Source organism: Ips typographus, unplaced genomic scaffold (assembly GCF_016097725.1).
Source record: "Ips typographus isolate SLU unplaced genomic scaffold, UJ_Ityp_2.0 IpsContig109, whole genome shotgun sequence".
In the NCBI taxonomy this organism is placed as follows: Eukaryota; Metazoa; Arthropoda; class Insecta; order Coleoptera; family Curculionidae; genus Ips; species Ips typographus.
In genome coordinates, this window is record NW_028098534.1 from 64,217 (window position 1) to 88,450 (window position 24,234).

The 24,234-nt window shown below is 34.2% G+C and overlaps 1 protein-coding gene and 1 long non-coding RNA gene across 2 annotated transcripts; both read left to right on the plus strand.

The window, feature by feature from the left end:
- The first annotated feature begins 572 nt into the window (after window positions 1–572).
- Window positions 573–13,896, plus strand: LOC145739378 (uncharacterized). Its single transcript, XR_014181013.1, has 3 exons — window positions 573–734; window positions 824–1,007; window positions 13,802–13,896. It is a non-coding gene; the product is annotated as an uncharacterized LOC145739378 (long non-coding RNA).
- Window positions 13,897–18,151: 4,255 nt separating this feature from the next.
- LOC145739377 (uncharacterized) lies at window positions 18,152–18,779 on the plus strand. The gene is made up of 2 exons (XM_081994816.1): window positions 18,152–18,291; window positions 18,408–18,779. Exon 2 carries the CDS (start codon window positions 18,408–18,410, stop codon window positions 18,771–18,773), a length of 366 nt encoding a protein of 121 aa, XP_081850942.1. The 5' UTR covers window positions 18,152–18,291; the 3' UTR covers window positions 18,774–18,779.
- The last annotated feature ends 5,455 nt before the right edge of the window (window positions 18,780–24,234 follow it).

Here is a 24,234-nt window from a genome sequence, read left to right on the forward strand (position 1 = left end):
AAATAGACAGAAATCGGACTAAATACAGCTCGCTGACCGAAGACAGATTATCCAAATGTTTCTCTGTCCGTTACACGGTTTTCCTATGGTCGGTTTTGGATTTACCATACGTGTATAAGCCATAATCTACATGTTAAAAAAAAAGAAACAACTCGAAATTCGTGGATACCTAAAGTTAACAAGACCCAAACCATGGACAACGGCTGTTCCCTCTGGCTCCCCTTCAACCTTCCACCTGGGTTTTAATTGCATATTGTACACCCGAGCACCCACTGTGACGTCATGCAGCGTATCGCTTTATCCCAAACTCGGCTGAATATCTTCGATCTGTCATTTCTGTTGTGTTGCGATTTACGATGTCAACTAAAGGCGTGTTTTGGCTTGGCGTCAGTGTTTACTGGAGTGTTTACAATGCCTGTCTCATTTTAACTCATTCTGATATAAAAAGACGCCCTATGCTACTACAACTTAAAACTCAGGTTAGTAGTCCGTCAAAATACGCCTTAAACTTCCAACTTGTCAGCTGTCAGCTGTCACTATGCATTGCTAGCTTTTTTGTCGTGTTGTCATGAAAAAAATTGCCATGCATGCAGCATGCAGCTTAAAATAATTGTAGTTTATTTTAATTTATATTACAACTATCTAATAATTGACGAAGATTATACACTAAAATCAAGGAAATGTAGAGTTTTTGATATGCATAAGCACAATGGATACAACGGCTGCTTGCCCAGGTAAGATAACACTGATTACAGTGGCAAATTGATACATAACCTGTGTAACCAACATGGCTGCATTACTACAAATTTAACAAATCTTACAGAATCTTATCCCCTATATGCTGAATACTTCCCCATTTTTCATCTGGATGAGAAAGCACAACTTCTTTGAAGAAATTGTCCTATTTGAGGCCCATATTACCCACCAAGAAGTGCAACATATCAATAAAGTTGAAGAGCCAAATCATGTGCAATTTTTGCAACTACATTACAATGGTGGATAAAAAAGTAAGTTTTAAGGTGAGTTAACTGATTTTACTTAAATTAAAGGTGGGTTTATGCAGACGTTAAATTAAAGCAAATTAGAATTATACTAAATGAAAGTAAGGTTTGTAGTTACATTCAATTTTCAGTGCAATTTAGATGCCATCTTATTTTTAGTTCTTTTTTGATGAAATCCATGTCAGATTGTTTATTTAACTTACTTTTACCAAAATAAGGGTGGATGAATCACTTTCACACAGGAAAAACTCCTATGGCATTCTCCATACTAAACATAAATGACTTGTTTTTGAGCGGTACCAGCACCACCCGCCTGATTGTTGAACATTTTGTTTGGTGCCTAACAACCCTAGCAATGTTGTCAAACAGAACTGTTTTTCTGTTCAAAATTAGTAAAGTAATTCTAAAAATTGATTTTTAATTTCTTAAAATGGAAGTTTCCATATTTTTTCTCTTTTTCAGATCTTAATAATTATTGCTACATATATGAATCGGCCACTATGGTTAGCACTAGGTTACCATGCATCTTTTTCAATACATTTACAAAAAATAAACATTGCCCCTTGTACTAATCTGACACTAAGGTTAACATTGTCAACTGTAATTATAGATAGTAAAGTGTCACTTTGCATGTAAAAACTAAAAATACTTATTTAATTTACAAATTTTCAAGTTATTTAACTATTAAACCCTTCATGTACTTGGTGTAACCTGACCACTTTCAAAGGCATTTTTTTACTATTCTTTTCCCAACAAACAGCTCCAACCACCCATTTTTGGGTGGAACTAAGTTAAATAAACAATATGACATCAATTTCATCAACACAAACAACAAAAATATGGTTGCACCTATATCGCACCAGACCCAAAATATACAGGGTGTTACAAATTTGAGGCGTTAGCATTGCTATCTCAGAAACTATAGTTGCGAAAGCTTTGGTAAAATGGAGGCAAAGTTGCGCCAAAAAATGGTCATTACTTCGGGAGATATCTGATAAAAACCACAAAAGTAAAATTTCTATTTTATTTTTTTACTACTTTATTATTGATTATTTTGGAAAATCAATGGCACCTTCTGGAGACACTTTTTTATGCTCTTCAAGAAAACAGCTTTAGTTTTCAGCTCCGACGTTTCGTTTTTTAGATACCATCAACAACTTCATTTCTTCAAATACGGACCTGAACTTTTTATTTCATTTTTTAGGAGCTACACTTACTTACCTCCCAAAACTAATGATGTGCCACACTTGTCAAAAAATTATACCTAGTGTACTTAGGTACTTGTTTTTTTTTTTTTTAATCCATTTGTAATTCATATGTTGTCATAATGAGTAGATAATTTAGATTGATATGATTTAAGATTTAGGTTTTGCTCTTTTTAACACTAAAAATAAAGTTTAAGCTGTTTCATCAAAATTCAACCTCAAATTCAAACATGTGAGTATTTGAAAAATAAATAATTCACCAAAAACCAACCAGCAATGAACCTAATTATTAAATTATATCAAACTAAATTATCTACTTATTATGACAACATATCAATTTCAATTGCTTAATTTATTTAAAAAACTTTAAGTACCAAGTATGTACATAATACACTAGATATACTTTTTTGACAAGTGTGACACATCATTGGTTTCAGAAGGTCTGTAGCTACTAAAAAACGAAATAAAAAGTTTAGGTCGGTATTTGAAACATTGAAGTTGATGATGGTATCTAAAAAACAAAACGTCGGAGCTGAAAACGAAAGCTGTTTTCTTGAAGAGCATAAAAAAGTGCCTCCACAAGGTGCTATTGATTTTACAAAATAATCGCTAATAAATTTTAGCAAAAAACGTTAAATGCAAAACAAGTAGATATTTAGGTCTACTTTATTCTTAGATAAACAGTTATTATACAGGGTGTCCCAAATTTGAGTAACAAACCAAACAAACTTATGTTTTTTTTAAATACAGTGACCAACTTTTTATACGCTATTTGAATTCTACGTCAAATTCTAGGCCTAATGGATGTAGAATGTCTGTATCCATATTCAACTGTTTCCACAGCAGCATCCTTGATTGATTCAATTTTGACCTCCTCCTTAACTTCCTTATTTTTGATTTCAGCAAAAAACGTTAAATACAAAACTAGTAGATATTTAGGTCTACTTTATTCTTAGAGAACCAGTTATTATACAGGGTGTCCCAAATTTGAGTAACGAAACAACCTTAAGTGTTTTTTTTAAATACAATGACCAACTTTTTATCTTCTTCTTAGTTCTAGGCCTAACTGATGTAAAATGTCTGTATCTATATTCAACTGTTTCCGAAGCAGCATCTGTTACTTTAACAATGTTGCCTCAACTATGTGATTAAGGGTTTATTTAGTTACTCAAATTTGGGACACCCTGTATAATAACTGTTTATCTAAGAATAAAGTAGACTTAAATATCTACATCTAAATTGATACAACATGTTTTTTTACTAAAATCAAAAATAACGAAGTTAAGGAGGTAGGTCAGAATTCAATCAATCAAGGGACACTGCTGCGGAAACAGTTGAATATCGATACAGACATTTTACATCAGTAACGCCTATTTGACGCAGAATTTAAATATCGGATAAAAAGTTGATCATTGTATTTAAAAAAAACATAAGTTTACTTCGTTACGCAAATTGGGACACCTGTATAATAACTGTTTATCTAAGAATAAAGTAGATCTAAATGTCTACTAGTTTCGTAATTAACGTTTTTCCCTAAAACCAAAATTAAGGAAGTAAGGGGGGTGGTCAAAATTCAATCAATCAAGGACGCCGCTGCGGAAACAGTTCAATATCGATACAGGACATTTTACATCAATTAGGCCTAGAACTTGATGTAGAATTTAAATATCGATTAAAAAGTCGGTCATTGCATTTAAAAAAAGACATAAGTTCGTTTGTTACTCAATTTGGGACACCCTGTATATTAACTGTTCATCTAAGAATAAAGTAGACCTAAATATCTACTAGTTTTGTATTTAACGTTTTTTTGCTAAAATCAAAATTAAGGAAGTTAAGGGGGTGGTCAAAATTCAATCAATCACCCTGTACATTGGTTATAAACAACTTTTGATGTACTAATTTGTTTTCACAGGTTTTTTTTACCTTGTGCTTAATTGTTTGATTACAGTTTTGTTTTGTGTTTTGTTATTGCTCAATTCACTTATGTCAGTTTCCCCAACTTTGGCTAAGTAGATTATAAGGACATCTCAGATAAGTTTACTTTAGACTGTTGTTGCATAGTTATTTTGCATCGGATCTGTCACATTCAAACTTGAACTTAGCTAGTTGTACCGGGTGACCCAATGAGACTGTTTCTCGACCATATCTCGGGAACCGTTCGTTGTATAACTTTGGTGTAAAAAAATTATTGGGTAAATCGGCCATGAAGAATCGCAGGAAAATATTTTCAAGATCTAAAATAACCACCAGACGGCATAACTGACATTTAAATTTTAAAATCGCATTTTTCTCTAAATTTCTCATAATAAACTAAAAAGTTTTTTTTCACATTTTGAAAGAGAACCAGTTTATCTATAATTTTGGTTAAATAAATGTTCAGTTATTTGAAAAACAAAGATGGTGTGGGGTGTTTAATTGTTTTTGCAATAACCTGCTTTAACTTTTTAACGGTTTGACCGATTTTAACAAATTTGGTATCGTCGAAAAGAGCATTCTTTGGGCAATCAGAATCAACTAAAATATAGTTATTTTAGTTGAACCTTTCTCCGCCAGGGGGCTAGTTATGACACCATGACTAAAAAAAATCAGAAAAGTCAAATGAAATGATATGACTTTTTCTTTATGAAAAAGTAGCCAAATAACATCCAAATAGGCTAGGGAAAACCGTTTTTCAAAATCTCGATCCTAACCTAACCTCAAATATTGGAAAAATTAGATTAATGGATCTTTGAAGGCCAAGGATCGCGCGGTAAATGTTCTAAAACTATTAAATATTTAGCTACAAAATGAATAAGATGTTAAAGAGGCAATTGTGAGTTTAAATAGAATTCATTTAGGCATTATTTAAAAAAATATATATCATCAGAACATTCATGTTGCTCCAAAGGGACTAAACGCATCCTGAACTTATTAAGTCACTTTAATATTACTCTTGAAACTCTTACTTACCTTTAGTTTAGCAAAGAAGCCTAAAAACCCAAATAAATATACTATAACCAAATTACACATATTTTGGAACCATTAACAAAGATTTTTTGTCAAATTTGATGCCCCAAATCTAACATTTTGGGTAAAATTTTAAACTGTTTTTTTTTTTTGCGATTTTTTTTATCTCTGGGGAAGGATTAAGGATATAGTCTTTGCAACAAGGCCAACTTCCCGCGAGGATATGATTGCAAGAATTAGAAATGCCATCTTGAACATCCCAAGAGCTGAAATTGAGGCGTCTTCAGATGTGCATTCAAAATAACGGAGGCCATTTTGAACACCTGAGTCGCCATTAGATCTCTTTCTTTTTCCGTCTCATGGGTTTTATTAAAAAACGAAAAAAAAAACAGTTTAAAATTTTACGCAAAATGATTTGGGCATCAAATTTGACAAAAAGACTTTGTTAATGATTCCAAAGTATGTGAAATTTGGATATAGTTATTTATTTGGGTTTTTAGGCTTCTTTTTTAAACTAAAAGTAAGTAAGAATTCCAAGAGTAATATTAAAGTGACTTAATAAGTTCAGGATGCGTTTAGTCCCTTTGGAGCAACATGAATGTTCTGATGATATATATTTTTTTAAATAATGCCTAAATAAATTCTATTTAGACTCACAACTGCCTCTTTAACATCTTATTCATTTTGTAGCTAAATATTTAATAGTTTAAAACATTTACCACGCGATCCTTGGCTTTCAAAGATTCATTAATCTAATTTTTCCAATATTGATGTTAGGATCGAGATTTTGAAAAACGGTTTTCCCTGGCCTATTTGGATGTTATTAGGCTATATCTATATTTGGACATATCATTTCATTTGATTGTTCTGATTTTGTTTAGTATATGGGTCATGGTGTCAAAACTAGCCCTCTGGCGGAGAAAGGTTCAACTAAAATAACTATATTTTGGTTGACTTATTGCCCAAAGGATTGTTACGGTCTGGGCCTACTATGCTCGATACTTTTTAACGAGCGCTCGCTTCGGGATGAAACCGATGCGCCGCAATATCTGGCCGGGCGCGTATTAAAGTAGGCCACAGTTAGGAAGCGCTACCTGGAAGATTCTTGAATGGTCAAGGCAACCCGCGAAGCGTTTCGCGGTCATTCTAGAACGTGGTTTGCGAATATAAAGACGCGGTGTCAACCGCAATAGTAGTGAATTTGGAACGCGGTTAAGTTTAAATAGTGGAATAATTGTGGAATTGTAGTAGTGTTTTTAGTAGCTGTGTTAATTATTGTACGGAGTGTTTTGAAGTGTAATAATTTATTAATTGTTGAGTTAAATTGACTTTGTGTGAACCCACGGGAAAATCGTAACAAATGCTCTTTTCAACGATACGAAATTTGTTAAAATCGGTCAAACCGTTAAAAAGTTAAAGCAGGTTATTGCAAAATCAATTGAACACCCCACACCATCTTGTTTTTCAAATAACTGAAAATTTTATTTAACGAAAATTATAGATAAACTGGTTCTCTTTCAAAATGTGAAAAAAACTTTTTAGTTCATTATGGGAAATTTAGAGAAAATGCGATTTTAAAATTTAAGATGGCAGTTACGCCCTCTGGTGGTTGTTTTTAGAACTAGAAAATATTTTCCAGCGATTCTTCATGGCCCAATAATTTTTTTTACACGAAAGTCCTACGACGAATGGCTCCCGAGATATGGCCGAGAAAACAGTCTTATTGGGTCAACCGGTACATACTTAAATTTGTCTTGGAAGTGTGGGGGAAACAGGCATTAGGCCCACAGAGCCCTTTGTCGGAAAAATCTGACAAAGGAAGAAAACATTAATCAAGATAAGATGTAATTGACATTTGTCATTTGTCCAAATCCTATTCAGGCTATGTGCTATAAGCAAATAATAATAATAAGTAATATTAAGTTAAGAAAGTTAAAAGTTGACCAACTTCTTAATTTAACTTATCTAAACTTAATAGAAAATTCAGTTGCATAAATGCATGTTGCAATTACACATGTTGATGTTTCTAGTACTAAATTAGTTTAGCTTAATTCTATTTTAATGTCCTGCATAAATTCACCTTTTACAGCATTGCTGTTTCATTATTGTTTTACATTTAACACAGTAATCGTCATTATACACTTTAGTAAACCGAATTGCTCAACATTGAATTAATATGTATTATACAGGGTGTTTTTTAATGATTGCAAAAAATTATTTAAAAATCTATTCTACATCGAAAAATAATGACAGTTTATTTATACAGGGTGTTACAAATTTGATGCATTAGCATTGTTATCTCAGAAACTATAGTTGATAGAGCTTTAATTAAATTGAGGCAAAGTTGCGCATTTTATTGCTAAATAATTTGGTGAAAAAATTTAAAAATTTTTTATTACTTTGGGAGATATCCGACAAAAATCGAAAAAGTTTTGGGAAATCAATGCACCTTCTGGAGGCACTTTTTTATGCTCCTCAAGAAAATAGTTTTAGTTTTCAGCTCCGACGTTTCGTTTTTTAGATACCATCATCAACTTATTTTAATTAAATTAATTTAATTTTTCAAATACGGACCTAAACTTTTTATTTTGTTTTTTAGTAGCTACAGACCTTCCGAAACCAATGATATATCACGTCAAAAAAATATATCTAATGTATTACGTACTTGGTACTTTAAGTATTTTAAATAAATTAAGCAATTGAAATTGATATGTTGTCATAATGAGTAAATAATTTACTTTGATAAAATTCAAAATTAGGTTCATTGCTCCTTTGAAAAAAAGAGAGTTTCTTATAGTACTTTTCAATTCATTAATTAAAAAATATGTTTTTGGTTAATTATGTATTTTTCAGACACTCACGTGTTTGATTTCGAGGTTGAGTTTTGATGAAACAGCTTAAACTTTATTTTTAGTGTTAGAGCAAAACCTAATTCTTAAATCATGTCAAACTAAATTATCTACTCATTATGACAACATATGAATTCCAAAGGCATATTTAAAAAAAAATAGGTACTTAAGTACAGCAGATATAATTTTTTGACAAGTGTGGCACATCATTAGTTTCAAGAGGTCTGTAGCTACTAAAAAACGAAATAAAAGTTCAGGTCCGTATTGAAAAATTTAAGTTGATGATGGTATCTAAAAATCGAAACGTCGGAGCTGAAAACTAACTATTTTCCTTAAAGAGCCTAAAAAGTGCCTCCTGAAGGTGCCATTGATTTTCCAAAATAATCAATAATAAAGTAGTAAAAAATAAAATAGGAATTTGACTTTCGCTTTTTGTCGGATATCTCCGGAAGTAATGAAATTTTTTTTTAACCAAATTGTTTAGCATTAAAATGCGCAACTTTGCCTTCATTTAACTAAAGCTCTATCAACTATAGTTCCTGAGATAGCAATGTTTTTGCATCAAATTTGTAACTGTACAAACCATATTTCAAAAATGCTTTGTTATGAAATTAATGAAATACTTGAGTGTTAGTTCTGTGTTATTGTTTGGGGTTTAAGGCCTTCTTTCTCCTTCCACAAACTTTTTAATGGTGCCACAATGATTTTTTTATGAAATATTTCTGTTAATTTAGAAACTTTTTTGCTTCTTTAGTTTTTTCTGTACCTGTCACAGTTTTCGAGAAAATAACAAATTTACAATTTTAAAAATCTCAATTTCATAATGCACATTGATAGAGAAATTGGTATGTTTTTTCTGAAAATAAAAATTAAATCTGCTTGAAAACAGTTACCGATACTGAAGAAATAAATAATTTTCTTCCAAACATCCTGTATTTCTTTAACAAAGCATTTTTGAAATATGATATATACAGGGTAATTCAAATTCGGCCCTCACCATTGGGATCTCAGAAACCATAAGAGATACGAGAAAGTTTAAATTTGGGTAAAGTTGCGCAATTTAAAGCTCAACCAAATACCGTTTTAAAAATTTCGATTTTCCGAGTGCTTCCGAAGATATCCGAAAAAATCTGTAAAATTGATTTTTTGTTTTTATTTATTTCTAGCCTTATTTGAAGAGATATCCCAAATCTAAAAGCATCTTTTCTTTGTCATTTTCCCCAGCTATTCGATGATAGATTCCAATTTGCCACACGACGTTTCGTTTTTTGGCAGTCATCATCAATTTTCTTTTTTTTTATGGGCACCATATTGGATTTTTAGCCCACCAAATAGTACGTTTTATTCTGATTTTAGTGATGTATAATGACTTATGATTTGCTTCATAAATGACAAAATAAAATTCAATAAAAACTAATTCTACTTTAGTTGGCTTTGAGTTAATGAGACGTTTTATGAAATGATTGCTGCAAAATTTAGGTTAATCAGAAGAGATTTGGTAGCATCTCTACTTAAACCGGTCATTTATGTTTCCAAGAGAAAGATCATTATTTTAGGAACTTCATTTTTGCCAAATTGATTTTTTTTGTAATGTTAATTGCAAGTTTAAATGATTTAATATGGGATTTTGAAAAACATCAAATCAAGCTATGTTTTGGTTAAGTTTTAACTAAATAAAGTTATGTGGTGCTGTTTGGCTTACTGATTACAGTTGGTTTGCACTTATATTATTAACTTAGTACCAAATTTGTGTTGAAGCTTAAAATAATATTGCCTCGTTTTTCCTCATTGTGTCTAAGTATGTTCAGGCCAATTGCGTGTGACAAGTACTACCAAGTAATCTTCATAAACCTCTCATAACCTCAAAGCCAACAAAGGTAAAATTAGTTTTTATTCAATTGTTTTGTTATTTATGAAGCAAATCATAACTGATTATACATCACTAAAATCAGCATAAAACGTACTATTTGGTGGGTTAAAAATCCAATATGGCCCCCATAAGAAAAAAGAAAGTTGATGATGGCTGCCAAAAAACGTCGGCCGGCAAATATGAATCTATCATCGAATAGCTGGGAAAAAGTGGCAATGAAAAGATGCTATTAGTTTTGGAATATCTCTTCAAATAAGGTTAGAAATAAATAAAATTAAAAATTGAAATTTTCAGTTTTTTTAAATATCTTCGGAAGTACTCGGAAAATCAAAATGTTTACTACTGCATTTGGTTGAGCTTTAAATGACGCAACTTTGTCCCAATTTAAACTTTCTCCCAATGGTGAGGGTCGAATTTGAATTACCTGTATAGCAAACTGGCATTATTTCTTGATGTATAATCGATGATTAAGATTTTTTGCAATTGTTAAAAAACACCATGTATGTACTGTTGTCTAAAGACATGTTTAAAGTAATAGTAATAATGAGGTATAGTCTGATATTATAACTTTAGTTGCATATCATAACAGAGGTGATTGTATTGCCAACCAAATTTACACAACATGACAATAACATTGCATAGATATGGAACACCGTTTTCCTCTTTAATGAGTTGAAGTGTAAAGTAATGTTTGCATGATCTGAAGTTTAAACCACACTATTGTCTGGTTACTTACATGATTATTTCAGGCAACTACTAAGCAAGGGCCGTTTTGACATTTAAAAAATTTGCCCTATAAATCAATTTTTTTTTAAGATTATTTTTTTATTAGACCTTTGTTAACTTTTCTACATAATCGCCATTTAATTTCTAGCACCTTGACATACGGACAATAAAAGGTGTCTAAACTAGAGGATTTGCTTAATTAGTATATTAAGTGAGGCGGCCATTTCCGTAACGTTGCGAGTGACAAATTATAAAATTTTCAGTAGGTAAAAAATATATTTTTTAATGAAATATGTTTAATACGTTTAAAGGTATTATATTGCCAGGACTAACGTGACGTGTTGAATTGAATGCAAGTTTACTGCCTGGGATCTCGTTTCAGTGTGAAATAAAACACATAGTTACACACCATTAAATTTTATTAAATAAGTTCCTTAACCTAAACAACTCATAACTTACTAACTAATAAAATAAGCGGTTTACTAATCTTATAAAAACGTTACTAACTTCCAATAAAATCATAATTAAATAGGTGTAAGATCAATACACAAAAATAAAGTACAATAGTACTTACACTTCTAATGAAGATAGAATCTTGGAGAGAGGCTTGTCACTTGTAGCGCCATTTTCCGAGTTTCTGCTAGGCAAAGCAGGACTGACTGAAATTATCCCCTCTCTAGGATATAACTTCATGCCAAACACTGGTTCCACGGTAGGTTATACTCCGGTGCATAGTTTAGCTATTGCATCATAAGTGCAGGTGCATTTTAACCGCATTCCACATTTTTTATGTTTCCGTTCAAGTGAAATAAATTTCATTTATTTCTATCGTGACAATATAATACAGACATAACGTAAAAGATCGATAAACAATGGCTAGTTAAAAAATAGTCTAAAGGCAAAACGCTGTAAGGGTCAGAGTTTTGAACTGCTGTTTCCTATGGTCGAAATTCTTTTCAAGATAAATTTGGACACCCAGGTGATCCGAATTTCTCTTAAAAAAGCTTCTTAGCTTTACCGTCCAGAACGGGGAGCATTTGTTCGATCTCATTTTTTACGAAATACTAAAGTGAGTTTTAGTTTTTTGAAGCTGCATCGTTTTAAAGCTAATGCTACTTCAGGTTTGAGTACATTGGTCTGATTCCATCCAGCGACCTCACTATGTCCTTAAGCCACCATCACAATACCAAATTTACCTTTCGTTGTTGAAGTTGCGTAGCTGTTGAAATTTGTTTGTATTGAGTTTTACAGCGCCTTAAAAATAAGCATTTCCGGCGTTTTCACGGCAAAGTTACATTTTCTCTATTATTAATTCGAGAAAAAGATAGTATTCGGAGTAGAATAATGAAAAATAAATTGCTAGCAATTGCTCAACTCTACGTTTCATATAATTGCATAGCGGTACATACAACGTCATGACTTGCATCTCTCTTTTTATTGCGAAACGTGCTTTACTCGTATTGTTGACAGTTACCTTCAAAGATTTATGAAAATATCTGCAGCGGTTTTGAAGAAAAATAAATTCAGATTTGTTTATCCAAATTTAAGCAGCCTGTATAATAGGTTTTTTAAGGTCTTTTAGTAATAATTAGTTGTTTTAAAGTATGTCTTTGCACCATAATTATTTAGCAATAAAATGCGCATCTTTGCCTCCATCTCTCTCTATCAACTATAGTTTCTGAGATAGCAATGCTAATGCATCGAATTCGTAACACCCTGTGTAATAATTTTTTTAAACAAAGTCGGAATTAGTTTTTGAAAATGTTTGTTGGTTGTTCCGCTTATTTGTAGGTACCACCTTTTTTGTGAAGGTGCGGTAATAGTATATTCAAAAACTACTTTGCTTAATGCACACTTTACACTTTTTGGTCGGCTGTTGTTGAATTATTATAGGGGTTAAGGCAATGTTCAGTTGGATGATTAAAATAATGTTTCCTACGATCGTGTGGAAAAGTGTACTTTGCCGTACGATTTTTCAAAGCGGAAGTAGCACTTTTCCGCTGTAGTGCGGTAATAGTATATTTTATTAGTACAAAAATAAAGGTTTTTCCGTTCGCGTATAACTAATTCAGGTGTGAGGCAAAGCCGAACACCGGAAGACATGCAAACACGGAAAACCTATTTTTGGACGAATTATGAACGATATTTTTCATTATACTTCTTTAAAAACGAGGGAATAAAAACCAGACTTAAAAAAAAATGTCGACCCGAGTGTATTTATTGTACTCTTGCTATACTGTGGTAATGATTCCATCGTTCATGTTGTTTTGATGTATTATAATTTGAAAGTAACTAAAGTTAAAGTATTTTGTAATATATTCTTATATTTGATTTCGGGAGATTTATTACTCTTTTTTAAAATAATTGTTTCAAAACCATAAAATTTTTATCCTGCATTCTAAACAAAAATTACAATTAACAAAATTTCTTATTTAAAATTAAATATAAAAAAATCTCAACTATCTCGCTTATTTTCATAGATATAAAGTTGTGTTTTTTGCGACAGTTTGCTACTTTTGTTTGAAATTACACATGGCTACAGCAGAATTCTCATAACATTTTTTTGTTAGGGAAAAATTGAAAAATATCACTTTTGAGGTATCTCAGATATAATTTAAACTTTTTGAAGAAGTTAAAACGGATTTTTAAAGACATTTTCTGTAGAATCCAGTGACGTAGTAAATTTCTAGCGTCGTCGGTTTTTGAACTATGGTACAAACATTTGATTTTTTTTTAATGGAAACACTTAATGATTTAAAACCGCGAATATTTTTTGTCACTATTAAAAATTCCATTGTTGAACTGACGCTTTAACGGAATCTAGGAACTGATATGATGTGGTATAGTAATGTTTTGTTTTTTTTTGGGACGCTATTAATACGTTCCAACTCATAGACTTGAGTACAGATGGAACCAAATATTGCATGGGTTTTGTTCTTTGGTTACCAAGCCTCTATGGCCTGATGAGCCGTAGTACGGCGAAACGCATCAGAGGATTGGGATTAATAAACAAAAAATAAAATCTTACCATTTTTGTGATACGTTGTGAGTTAGGCGTAGGACTGTCAAACGCAGATTTTGATACAGATATTTTTTATTTATAAAATAATCACCTTTTAAAAATCGCAGAAGCAAGTGTTTGTTTTGCAAGCTTAGAGATTGGTTTCAAATACATACTAAAATTAATATATTTTTTTGTTCCAGATATTGTCCCGGTGGTGAGAAGCAAAACTAGTCGTCCAGGTGAAGAGTGGAATTCCTGTTTTTTTTATTAATAAATTGAAGATGGAGGCGGGGGTTGTGGGTAGTTTTATTTGCTTTATTGTTCTGCCATATGCAGCATTGAGCAATTACCGAGAACATATATTTTAGTTCCACATTAATGAAAACGTATTACTACTGTTACGTAATTTATTGATTCGACATCTTCACAATATTTGGCTCAAGAATTTTTATTTAATGTCTGAATAAAAGGCGAAGTATTAGGAAAAGTGTCATTCTTTTTAATGTCAATCTACGCATGGCGAACTGAGTAACTGTGCAGAAGTTGACATTGGGAGTGAACATAGACCAGCAATCAGCCATTTATATCTATCAAACGTACGATTTACTTTTCAACTGATTGACATTCTGCAGCAAAATCATTCGAGGAATAAATACGATTGCCACCTTTTTTATAAAAGAAAATCGTCTCTTGGAAAATAGGGGAGCAAAAACACAGTAAACGAAAATTTGTCGAGAGGTTAATAGGTACTTAGGTGATTTTTTCAATCGCTTTTTTATGCAAGATAATTAAAAACACACAAAACATTTATAAATCCAAATTAAAACTTTATTAAAGAACGAACTCTAAAACTTAACTAATTGCATATTATGTCAACATTTACAATAGTATTTTGTATTGAATTTTGCAGACTTTAAAAGTTCTGGTTTATCACTTAACGGTGAATACAATTCCGGACAGGAGGGCATAATGCTAGAACGTATGCAAAGTTCTGCTGTCACCATTTCAGTTATATAACCGGTTCATTAAGTTGAAAATCTTTCCCATAAGCATTGCTACAAGGAACTGATATCACTATCTGAACTATTTGTTTCAAAGTTAGATCTTCCACATTTTTGGCAAAGTGCACCACTTGTCTGCGGCAGAAATATCATCGTTTATGAAAGACGCAGATGCCTTTTTCGAGCAGACAAAATTTGTCAAGCTCTCCACCTGGTTTTCATTAAAACCCTTAAATGCATGACTTTTTTTTTTAATTCCGATTATCATAAATACTGTACTTTGCATTGGTCTTAATATGGGAAAAATAAGGAAAAAATCTACATTATGTTTTTTTACTTTATTTTTAGAAAAAACTGTTTGTTGCCAAATGGCAACATCATGTATTACAAGCCAAGAGACTCACATGTGAAAATTTTTAAAACAGTTGTTCTTCCGATTTAAACAAAGATCTGAACACCGCATTTTTCGCATTTGGTATGCGTAAAACCTTTACATTTTGGAAACTTGCACCTCATCTTGGCTTCTTGAAGGACTGGCCAGTGCCCCGTTTGGTCAGTACGAACTTCCATGGGCGGCAGGTGCTTCATTGGACCCCTTGTTCTTTTTTCTTTCAATTCGTTTTCCAGGCTAGTACTCGGACGACCGCGTTTGCTAGAGAGAGCTCTGACATTACACAAATTATAAGCAACTTCTGCTCTAAATTGAGCTTGGATTTTTGGCTTGAAACCAGGCTGCGTTTTCGAAAGCACTCGTTTGTAGAGTAGCCAGGCATTTACCAAACTCAAATCCAGGAGATGATAGAAAATACGCATGTACCATTTGCTTCTTTTCAGTTTTATCTTATATCTTCCCATGAAGCTGTCTAGTAAATCAACGCCCCCCATATGTCGGTTATACTCGGAAACAATGAATGGGCACTCAACTTCCACAGATTTTTTCTCTTTGCGATCGAATCGTTTCACTTTGGAGGTAGGTTTTTTTCCTGCGAAAGATGACGCTAAAGTTACATATTTATTATCTTTCCACACAACAGTAGAAATGTCATCACCGTCCACTAATGCAACCAACTCGTGGCTTGTCCCACGTTCCGCTTTCTTCATAGCAGCTTCCAGTGGCAATTTGCAATTTGGTATTCTGTTTCGCCGTATTGTGCCGAGAGAAAGAATTCCTTCTTTGGCCAAATGTACCATCAGCTGCAAAGATGTGTAGTAATTGTCGTGATACAGTCTGTAATTCTTTTGGCGAGGAATAATTCTGGCTAAGCGTAGAACCAAATTGGAAGTAACACCAAAATTGGGTTCATCATCAGGTTGATCAAATTTTTGCTCACCAGTATAAATTTCGAATTTATAAGCAAACCCCGAATGGCCTGACATCACAAAAAATTTGAAGCCCCATTTATGAGGGTTCATTGGCATATATTGCTTCGCATTATTATTATTTTTCTCCGTATGAACGTACAGGCCCATCGGGAGTTCCAACAACAATAATGGCTCATCATAGTTCGCCTCTTTCTTACATAGCCCTCAGTGTTACATGAAATATAAGACAAAAGGTTAGTATGTGTTACTTAAGGCTTAATATACAATATTATGTCTTATAACAAAATTAATTTGAGCATCATTCGTAACCTTTATTTATTTGTTAGTATGTACGATCCATTTTTCATTAAAAAATAAAAAATGGAACGTGTGAAATTCATTTTCCAAATGCTGTAAAGCAAGGAATCCCGTGTATGTATCGCGTAATCAAAATTAGTCGAACTTTTATGTTAGTAGCTCGTTATCAACCAACAAGATTGTCGGAGCGTCGTGTCAGGAATATTCGCCTCTTCAGCGAAACATTTTTTATCACACCTATTAGTTCATGGCGCTAAAAAAATAATTGGATTAATTTCATGACTAGATTATACTCGCTATTTGGGGATAATATGACATCATACATTCCAAATTTTTTTTTATTATATACTTTTTTTTTATATATATCATCCACTTGTGTATATCACGTCTGTATCAACATATGCATATATATATAGCCATTAAAATACAAAACAATAATAAGGTAACATAAATTAAATTGTAGACCTCATAGCTGCTGATAAGTAGCATATGGCCCCATGTCGTTAAACGATTCTAATTGCGCGATAAACGGCTGTGTTACCGCGTGTCTAAGAACTTCTTCAGTTTGTTGCTGAATAATGGGTCCCCCTTCTTGCACCTGCGCCAGGTTTTCCGGATTCGGGCATAGTGCCGGATTGCGGTCGACCTGACTTGTGTGTGATTCAGGAGGTCCAAATGCACCTCCAGAAGATGTGCCAGCAGAACTGATTTCTGATGTTTCATCCCTTTCTTGTGTTTGGGGCACTACTGGTACCCGAAACTGATATGTCATATCATTTACATAAGCATGCGGATATGGCGGATGACCTGGTTGACTCAAAAATTGAGTTCTCCCGTACACACATGTAGCACAAGGACATCCTTGCACAAATACATTTTCCCATGCTCGCCAAAAATCCTCAGGTCGATATTGAGGTTGTTGGGGTGATATGCAAATTGCACAATCACATGCCGAAAACGGAATACCCCCTTGACGTACTTTCTCGCTTAGTAGAAGTATGGTATACTCCGTATGAATGATTTGAGTCCACAGGCCAAGTAGAGATTTTGTAATCCCCAATAATTGTATTGGTACCACTTGATCAAACTCTCCTTGCAGTTCCCACAACTGGTACAGTGCCAATTTGTATAAATACAGTTTGGTGTTTATTTCGGTAACACACCTAATATAAAACAAGAAATTCACTATCCATTCCATTTTTGGCACTTTCGCGAAAATTATAGGTTAACTTCACCCAAATGTTACTTCACGACCGATTTCTAAAATGACACTGTAAATTGTTGTCCCATTCGGGTTTATTTAAACCAATCTAGTAATTAGTCATTATTCATAACTGCGCGTAGCGATGAATCAAATTTGTCTTATCGCTCGCGAATTAGTTGCTTTCTTTACCAAATGCATAAACAACTATATGGTCAAGGTGATTATTACACCGACAACATCATTATTTATCTTTATTCGTTTGTAGGTACCTACATCACAATAACAATATTCAATGTTTTTATTTCCATTACATGTAACCATTTTTTATCTCATAGGGAAAATTAAACTGATATCTATTCTTGAATTTTAAGAATTTGCGCAATAAAAATTCAGACGCAGATAACAGAATAAAATCCTTGGGCCCTGTAAAAATAGGTACATAGCTCAATATGTGGAGCCGTACATTATAATTGTTACTTTGTTTTAAACATTATGCTTAATTGCATTTTTGCATTTTATGCATTAATCGGTCTGCAATGAACAATGTCTGGTCTCATTAAGATATTATTCCGAACTGGCCAAATCAGCGAATCCCATGGGTTTAAGCATGGTGCACCATTTAACTGTTGGGAAAACATTTCTCTGATAACCTTAACATTTGACAAGTTCATCGTCTGGAAGCATTTTGCTAATTTCAGCATCCTGGCTTTCCGGTGGAGAGGGATCTGAATTGTATTTATACGGTTTTCTTATCACATTCTCCACAGTTCGTCCTCTGACCCACACGAAACTTTACCGTGCATTTTTGTCGTGTGTTTCGTAGTGCATTTATAGTCTTTTGTAGTGCATTGTGTCATTTTTAAAAGTAAGTATAAGTGGTTTTTTTTTTTTCCTTTTATTCATCATTTCCATATATTTTTCCTTCCAAAGAAAAATTCTCTTTGTTTCGCTATCCAATGTTAACAATATCCTCCCTTTCAGATGGAACCTGGAAATGAAGTCGACACCGAAAAGGGCCGGGGCCGCGGTGCCCGTCTGATGGCCCTATTGGCTGCCCAGCGGGCCCGACGAACCGTGGGTGCGTCCAGCCTAAAACTGGGGCCTGGAGTGGAAGCTGGTCCTTCTGCGACCAGCGAGGTGGAGGCTCCCCCTCAGGTGGCAGGTGAGGTGGAGGCTCCTCCTGGGGTTCCAGCATCCCCAGAAGAAGAAAAAATAGAAGAGGAAGGCGGCGTCAACGACGCCTCAACAGCGGTGGCGCCGCGTTTGGCTGTCGAAGCCATAGGCAGCAATGCAAAAACAGTAAACTTTTATTTTTTTAAAATAAAGAAAACAAAAGTAAATTATTAACCGAAATGCTTGTATTATTTTTGTTGCGGGGTTCCTTCTGGTGTCCATGGGTCATGGTAATGTAAAATTCTGCTTACATGGACCACTTCAGTTTTAGATTTTGGCGAAATGCCCTTTCGTATTTCATAGTCCACATCAGACATTTTCCGATTTATGTAATAAGGACCAAACCATCTAAGCAGTAATTTTTCACTTTTTCCTACTTTCCTGATAGGGGTGAAAACTTTTACTTGGTCCCCCACTTCAAATTCAACATGGCGGTGTTTACAATCATAACGTAATTTATCTATGTCTTGACGCCGTTTTATATTTTCAACTGCCAAATTTCTGACTGCCAAACCAATGTCTCTAATTTGGTCGCTATTACTACTTTCTAAGGGTGGCAACAAGTTTGCTTCTGTTGGTAAAATAGGTTCACGACCGTACACCAGCATGAATGGTGAGAATTTAGTACTATCTTGTTTTGCAGAATTGTACGCAAAAGTCACATGTGGAAGATATTCATCCCAATTTGATTGATCAGTATTAGTATACATAGATAACATATTGGCTAAAGTTTTATTAAATCTTTCTGTTAAGCCATTAGTTGCGGGATGATATGCAGTAGTAAACTGACTCGTTGTCCCCATCTTTTTTAGCAATTCCGTAACCAATTCTGATTGAAAAACTTTCCCTCTATCGCTTAACAATTCCTTGGGTGCACCGTGTTTTGTAATAATTCTCTCCAGTATAAATTTCGCTACAGGTCCGGCTTTGCCGCTCGGTAATGCGTCAGTCTCCGCCCACCTTGTGGCGTAATCTGTCGCTACCACTATCATGGTTTTTCCGCTGCTACTTCTGCGAAACGGACCTAACAAATCTATCCCAACTTTTTCAAATGGGGTGCCAACTGGAATAGGATGTAACAGACCGATAGGCTTTTGATTTTGTTGGCCTTTCCTGGCCTGACAATCCGGGCATCCTTTTACAAAACGTTCCACGTCCTTTTGCAACCCTTGCCAATAGTATCTTTGTTTTATCTTTGCTAGGGTTTTTGACAATCCCAAATGGCCACTCAGCGGTTCTGAGTGGTGGGAGTACAAAATTTCCCCTATTAACTGTTGCGGTATCACTAAAAGTTTAGTCCGGCCCACTTCATGCGGGTTTATACGGTACAAAACTTCTGACTCAAGTCTAAAATTTTTCGCTTGCTTACGTATACCAATTGTAGCTTCTTCAGGATGTTTTATAGCCTGAATTATTTCCAAAATGTTTTTATCTTTTGCTTGCAATTCCGCAATGTTACGCATATCCAATAGAAAGGTTGGTATTTCGTCAATTTCTTGTACTTTCGTATTTGCTGGCAAAACAGGATATCTGCTTACGCAGTCTGCATCTCTGTGAGCAATTCCTGATTTATGATGTACTGTGTAGTCAAATTCTGATAACTTTAACGCCCAACGCGCTAAACGTCCAGTAGTCTCTTTCAAGGTTTTTAACCAACATAGCGCATGATGATCAGTCACTATTTTTATAGGTTTTCCATAAATAAAATGTCTAAAATAGGATAGCGCCCATATAGCTGCTAACCCTTCAAGTTCTGTTATCGAATAATTCATCTCAGCTTTACTAAGGCTTCTACTTGCATATGCTATTGGGTGTAACGCATTTTCATGATCTTCCTGCAATAATATTGCTCCGATTCCATCTTTACATGCATCTACCCTCAATTCACATCCTTTATTTGGTTGAAAATGTGCCAAAACTGGTTCACTAATCAATTTTTGTTTTAGTGTTTCAAATGCTTTGTCATGTATATCCTGCCAATCAAATTTATTTTGTTTCTTTGTTAGATCATGTAAGGGACGTGCAATTTTTGCAAAATTTTCTATAAATTTCCGGTAGTAGTTACAAAGTCCCAAAAAACTTTGTACACCCTTTACATTTTTTGGCCTTGGAAAATTTTCGATTGAAACTAATTTCGATTTATCTGGAAAAATTCCATCTTTCGAAATTGTATAACCAAGAATATTAATTTTTTCTTTTAAATATTCACATTTTTTAGGTTTTAGTGTTAAGCCTGCACTTCGGAGTCTATTGAAAACTTTACGTAATTTTTCCACATGTTCATCTATCGTTTTAGAAAAAATTATAATGTCGTCCATGTAAATTAAAACTTCTTTCCATTTTAAATCTCTAAACACTACATCTCCTAACTGTTGAAATGTTGCCGGAGCATTGCACAATCCAAAAGGCATCACATTAAATTCCCATAATCCGTGACCTGGCGCTGTAAAGGCAGTAAGTGGCTTACTTTCTTCTTTTACTTTGACTTGCCGATAACCTGAATACATGTCCAACGATGAGAAATATTTGGCGTTTCCTAAGTACGTCAAAATATCCTCAATATTAGATCCTGACCATGAATTTTTTACTGTCACATTGTTTAACTTGCGATAATCCACGCAAAATCGTGTCTCTCCAGACTTTTTCTTTACTAATACGACGGGACTTGCCCAGGGCGAGTTACTTTGCCTTATTATGTCGTATTGTTCCATTTCTCTTATCTGCTCATCTATTATCTCTCTTTCTTTTTGTGCCACTCTGTAAGGTTTCTGTTTTATCGGTTTAGCATTCCCTACATCGATTTCATGTTCAATGACATCGGTTTTTCCCATATATTTTGGTGTCTTAGAAAAAACGTCACTATATTCTGACAGTAATGTCTGCAATTTGTTACACAATTCTGGGTTCGTTATATTGCTTAGGTTATGGTCATTCATGGTAATCATCTCTTTATCATCCTCAGTTTCATAAATACAATGAACTGGAATTTCTGCTATATTCATTTCTATATTTTTCTCTAAATAACCAATTGTGGAATTTTTCAATATGAACATTTTTCCAAACCTCATATTATTAATTTTGATGTACCATTTGCCATTTTTCACAAAAATATTTGAACAAATCAACCCTCTTGGTCGTAGGTATTTATTGTTCTCGATAAAGCAGTACTTCGTGAACTCGTGCGGAGATAAGGCACAGTTCAGTCGTACCGTTATCTCGCGACCAACCTCGACCATGTAGTCGGTTTCAAGTGCAACCTTCAAATTTCGCGCGGTTGACTCAATCTCGACGTTCGCAAATACCTTATTAGTATCTTCCATTTGTTCTATTTTCCCTATGTTGCTGTTGACATTGTTGCCAAAATGTAAAATCAATGGGTCAAGTTCATGGTATAATGTCACAGTATTGGTATTATAGTCAATCAATGATTTTTTACTAGCCAAAAAGTTATGTCCCAAAATTAAGGCTTTTGATAAATTTTGCACCACTAGTGCCTCAACGGAAATAATTGTGCCCTTAATTTTTATAATTACCTCAGAATTGCCGAGAGGTTGAACTGGATAACCTCCTGCGGTTATCAGTTGTATATTGTCTTGTAACCGTCTCATGTTACTGATATAATCTATGTCGACTACATTTTTACAAGCTCCTGTATCAAGTATAACAGGGACGTTATCTTTATCGTTAACCGTGATATGTACTATTAATGTCTTAGTGGTGCCCGTAGATGATAATTGGACAATTTCGTTCGGGCTTCTTAATTTTGAAACTGTCCTCTGTCGTTTGGGTTTCTTCGGCCTTGAGGTGCATTCCTTTGGAAAGGCCTGTTATTGAAATTACAAGACACGTGACCGGGCCTACGGCAATCAATGCAAATAACCCGGCCGTCGTGCGTTCTCGTACGAGGCAAACAATTATTGTTATTATTATTTCTCCAGTTCTGATTAGAAAACTGATTTCTGTTCCCATTAAAAGTATCCTGGTTCCGGGGTTGTTGCGAATTGTTTCTTACAAATTGTCGCCCCCTATTGAATGAGTTGTTCCTCGGACTATTTTGATTTGGTCTAAAATTATTCACCCTTGGAACATAGGTACTTCGTGTCTGATTTTGAACCGTATTTGAAAAATTTCTATTAAAAAATGTCCGTGGCCTGGTGTCATTCCAGGTCCTTTGTCGGTTTGTTGGGTTATTACCATTGTTACTGTTTACTGCCGCAGATACTGACAATAAAGCTGTACTTTGTGTCATTTGATTCACTAGTGTCCTTTCTTTTATATCGCTTATTTTAATGACCAATTGCTTTAAATCGTTAAAATTTCTATTGCTAGAACTAAGCAAATAATACATCTCATAGTAAGACGGATGTAAACCATTTTCAAAATGATCCCTAAATGCGTCAAAAGTCATTTCTGGGTCAATCTCGTTTGCGATTGCCAATAGATCATAATAGTACTTTTTAATATCCTCGACGTCCTGCTGTTTGCGGGTGTTTAATCTAAATTTTAACTTTCGGAGTGGCTGTTCTCCTGAAAACTCTTTCAAAAAACCTGATTTAATATTCAGCCATGTTTTCATCTGATTCTCTGGCTCACTAATATAATTACTAAACCACGTATGGGCTGGACCTTCCACAAAATTAGCCAAATAAGATATTTTATGATTTTCTGACCAGCTATTCACAATCGCTGCTTTTTCGTATTTATTTATAAAAATACTGGGAGAGTCAATAGAAGGGTTAAATGTAGATGGGCATGTAAACTTTGGGGTGGCAGGAGTTTTTGGCTCAGCCAAAGCTGCTTGTAAAGTCATGTTAGCCATTACTGGAGTATTGTTAGGACGTATGGCACGGTTTCTTTCTCGAATTACAGGGGGTGGGCAAGGATTATTACAACCTTGTAATAAATCCGTGGGGCGGGATGAGGTAGGCTCTGGCACTACCACTTCTAAGGGACTTTCTTGCCAGAACTCTTCTGATTCTCGCGGTTTAGGCGGAGTCCTACTCAATGAAGCTCTTGGCTTAAAAAACTGTTCTGGGGATCGTGACCTTGCTTTAGAATCTTTAGCTTTCTGAACTCGGGAAGTCGAAGCTTTGGTTGTTTGAATTCGCGGGGTTTCAACTTGAGCACTTACGACAGTTTTTTCGAAAGGGCTGTTCTCGTCCTCACTGCTTGTTAAACTGTGAATAAAAGTTGTTCTGTCAACTTCTGGGGCCCCTGCAGATATCGCTGCCTGCACAGAAGCAGAGGAACCGACAGTTGAGCTATGATGCGCGGGTTTAAACTCTTTCAACTTTTTTAAGACTTTTTCGGGGTTTTTTCCTTGGGCTAGTGCTTGTTGCAAAACAAATTTTTCTTTGTCTGATATACTTTGAGCTCTACTGCGAGTTCGTACTCGTGATTTGTCACTTGGTTCACTCATGTAAAATTTAATATGAAATGTTTGGCATTATTTTTCAAGTTTTCGGTCAAAATTTAAACGATTTTTTTTTTAAACAATTTGATTATTCCTAGCAATTTCTTTGCGAATTTGCTTGTTCATCAAACTAATAATTTTTTTGACGCTAAAATACACAAGCATTAATACCCCCATGCACAGAAAAATAATAATTAAAATTTCCTTTGCCGACCATGAATT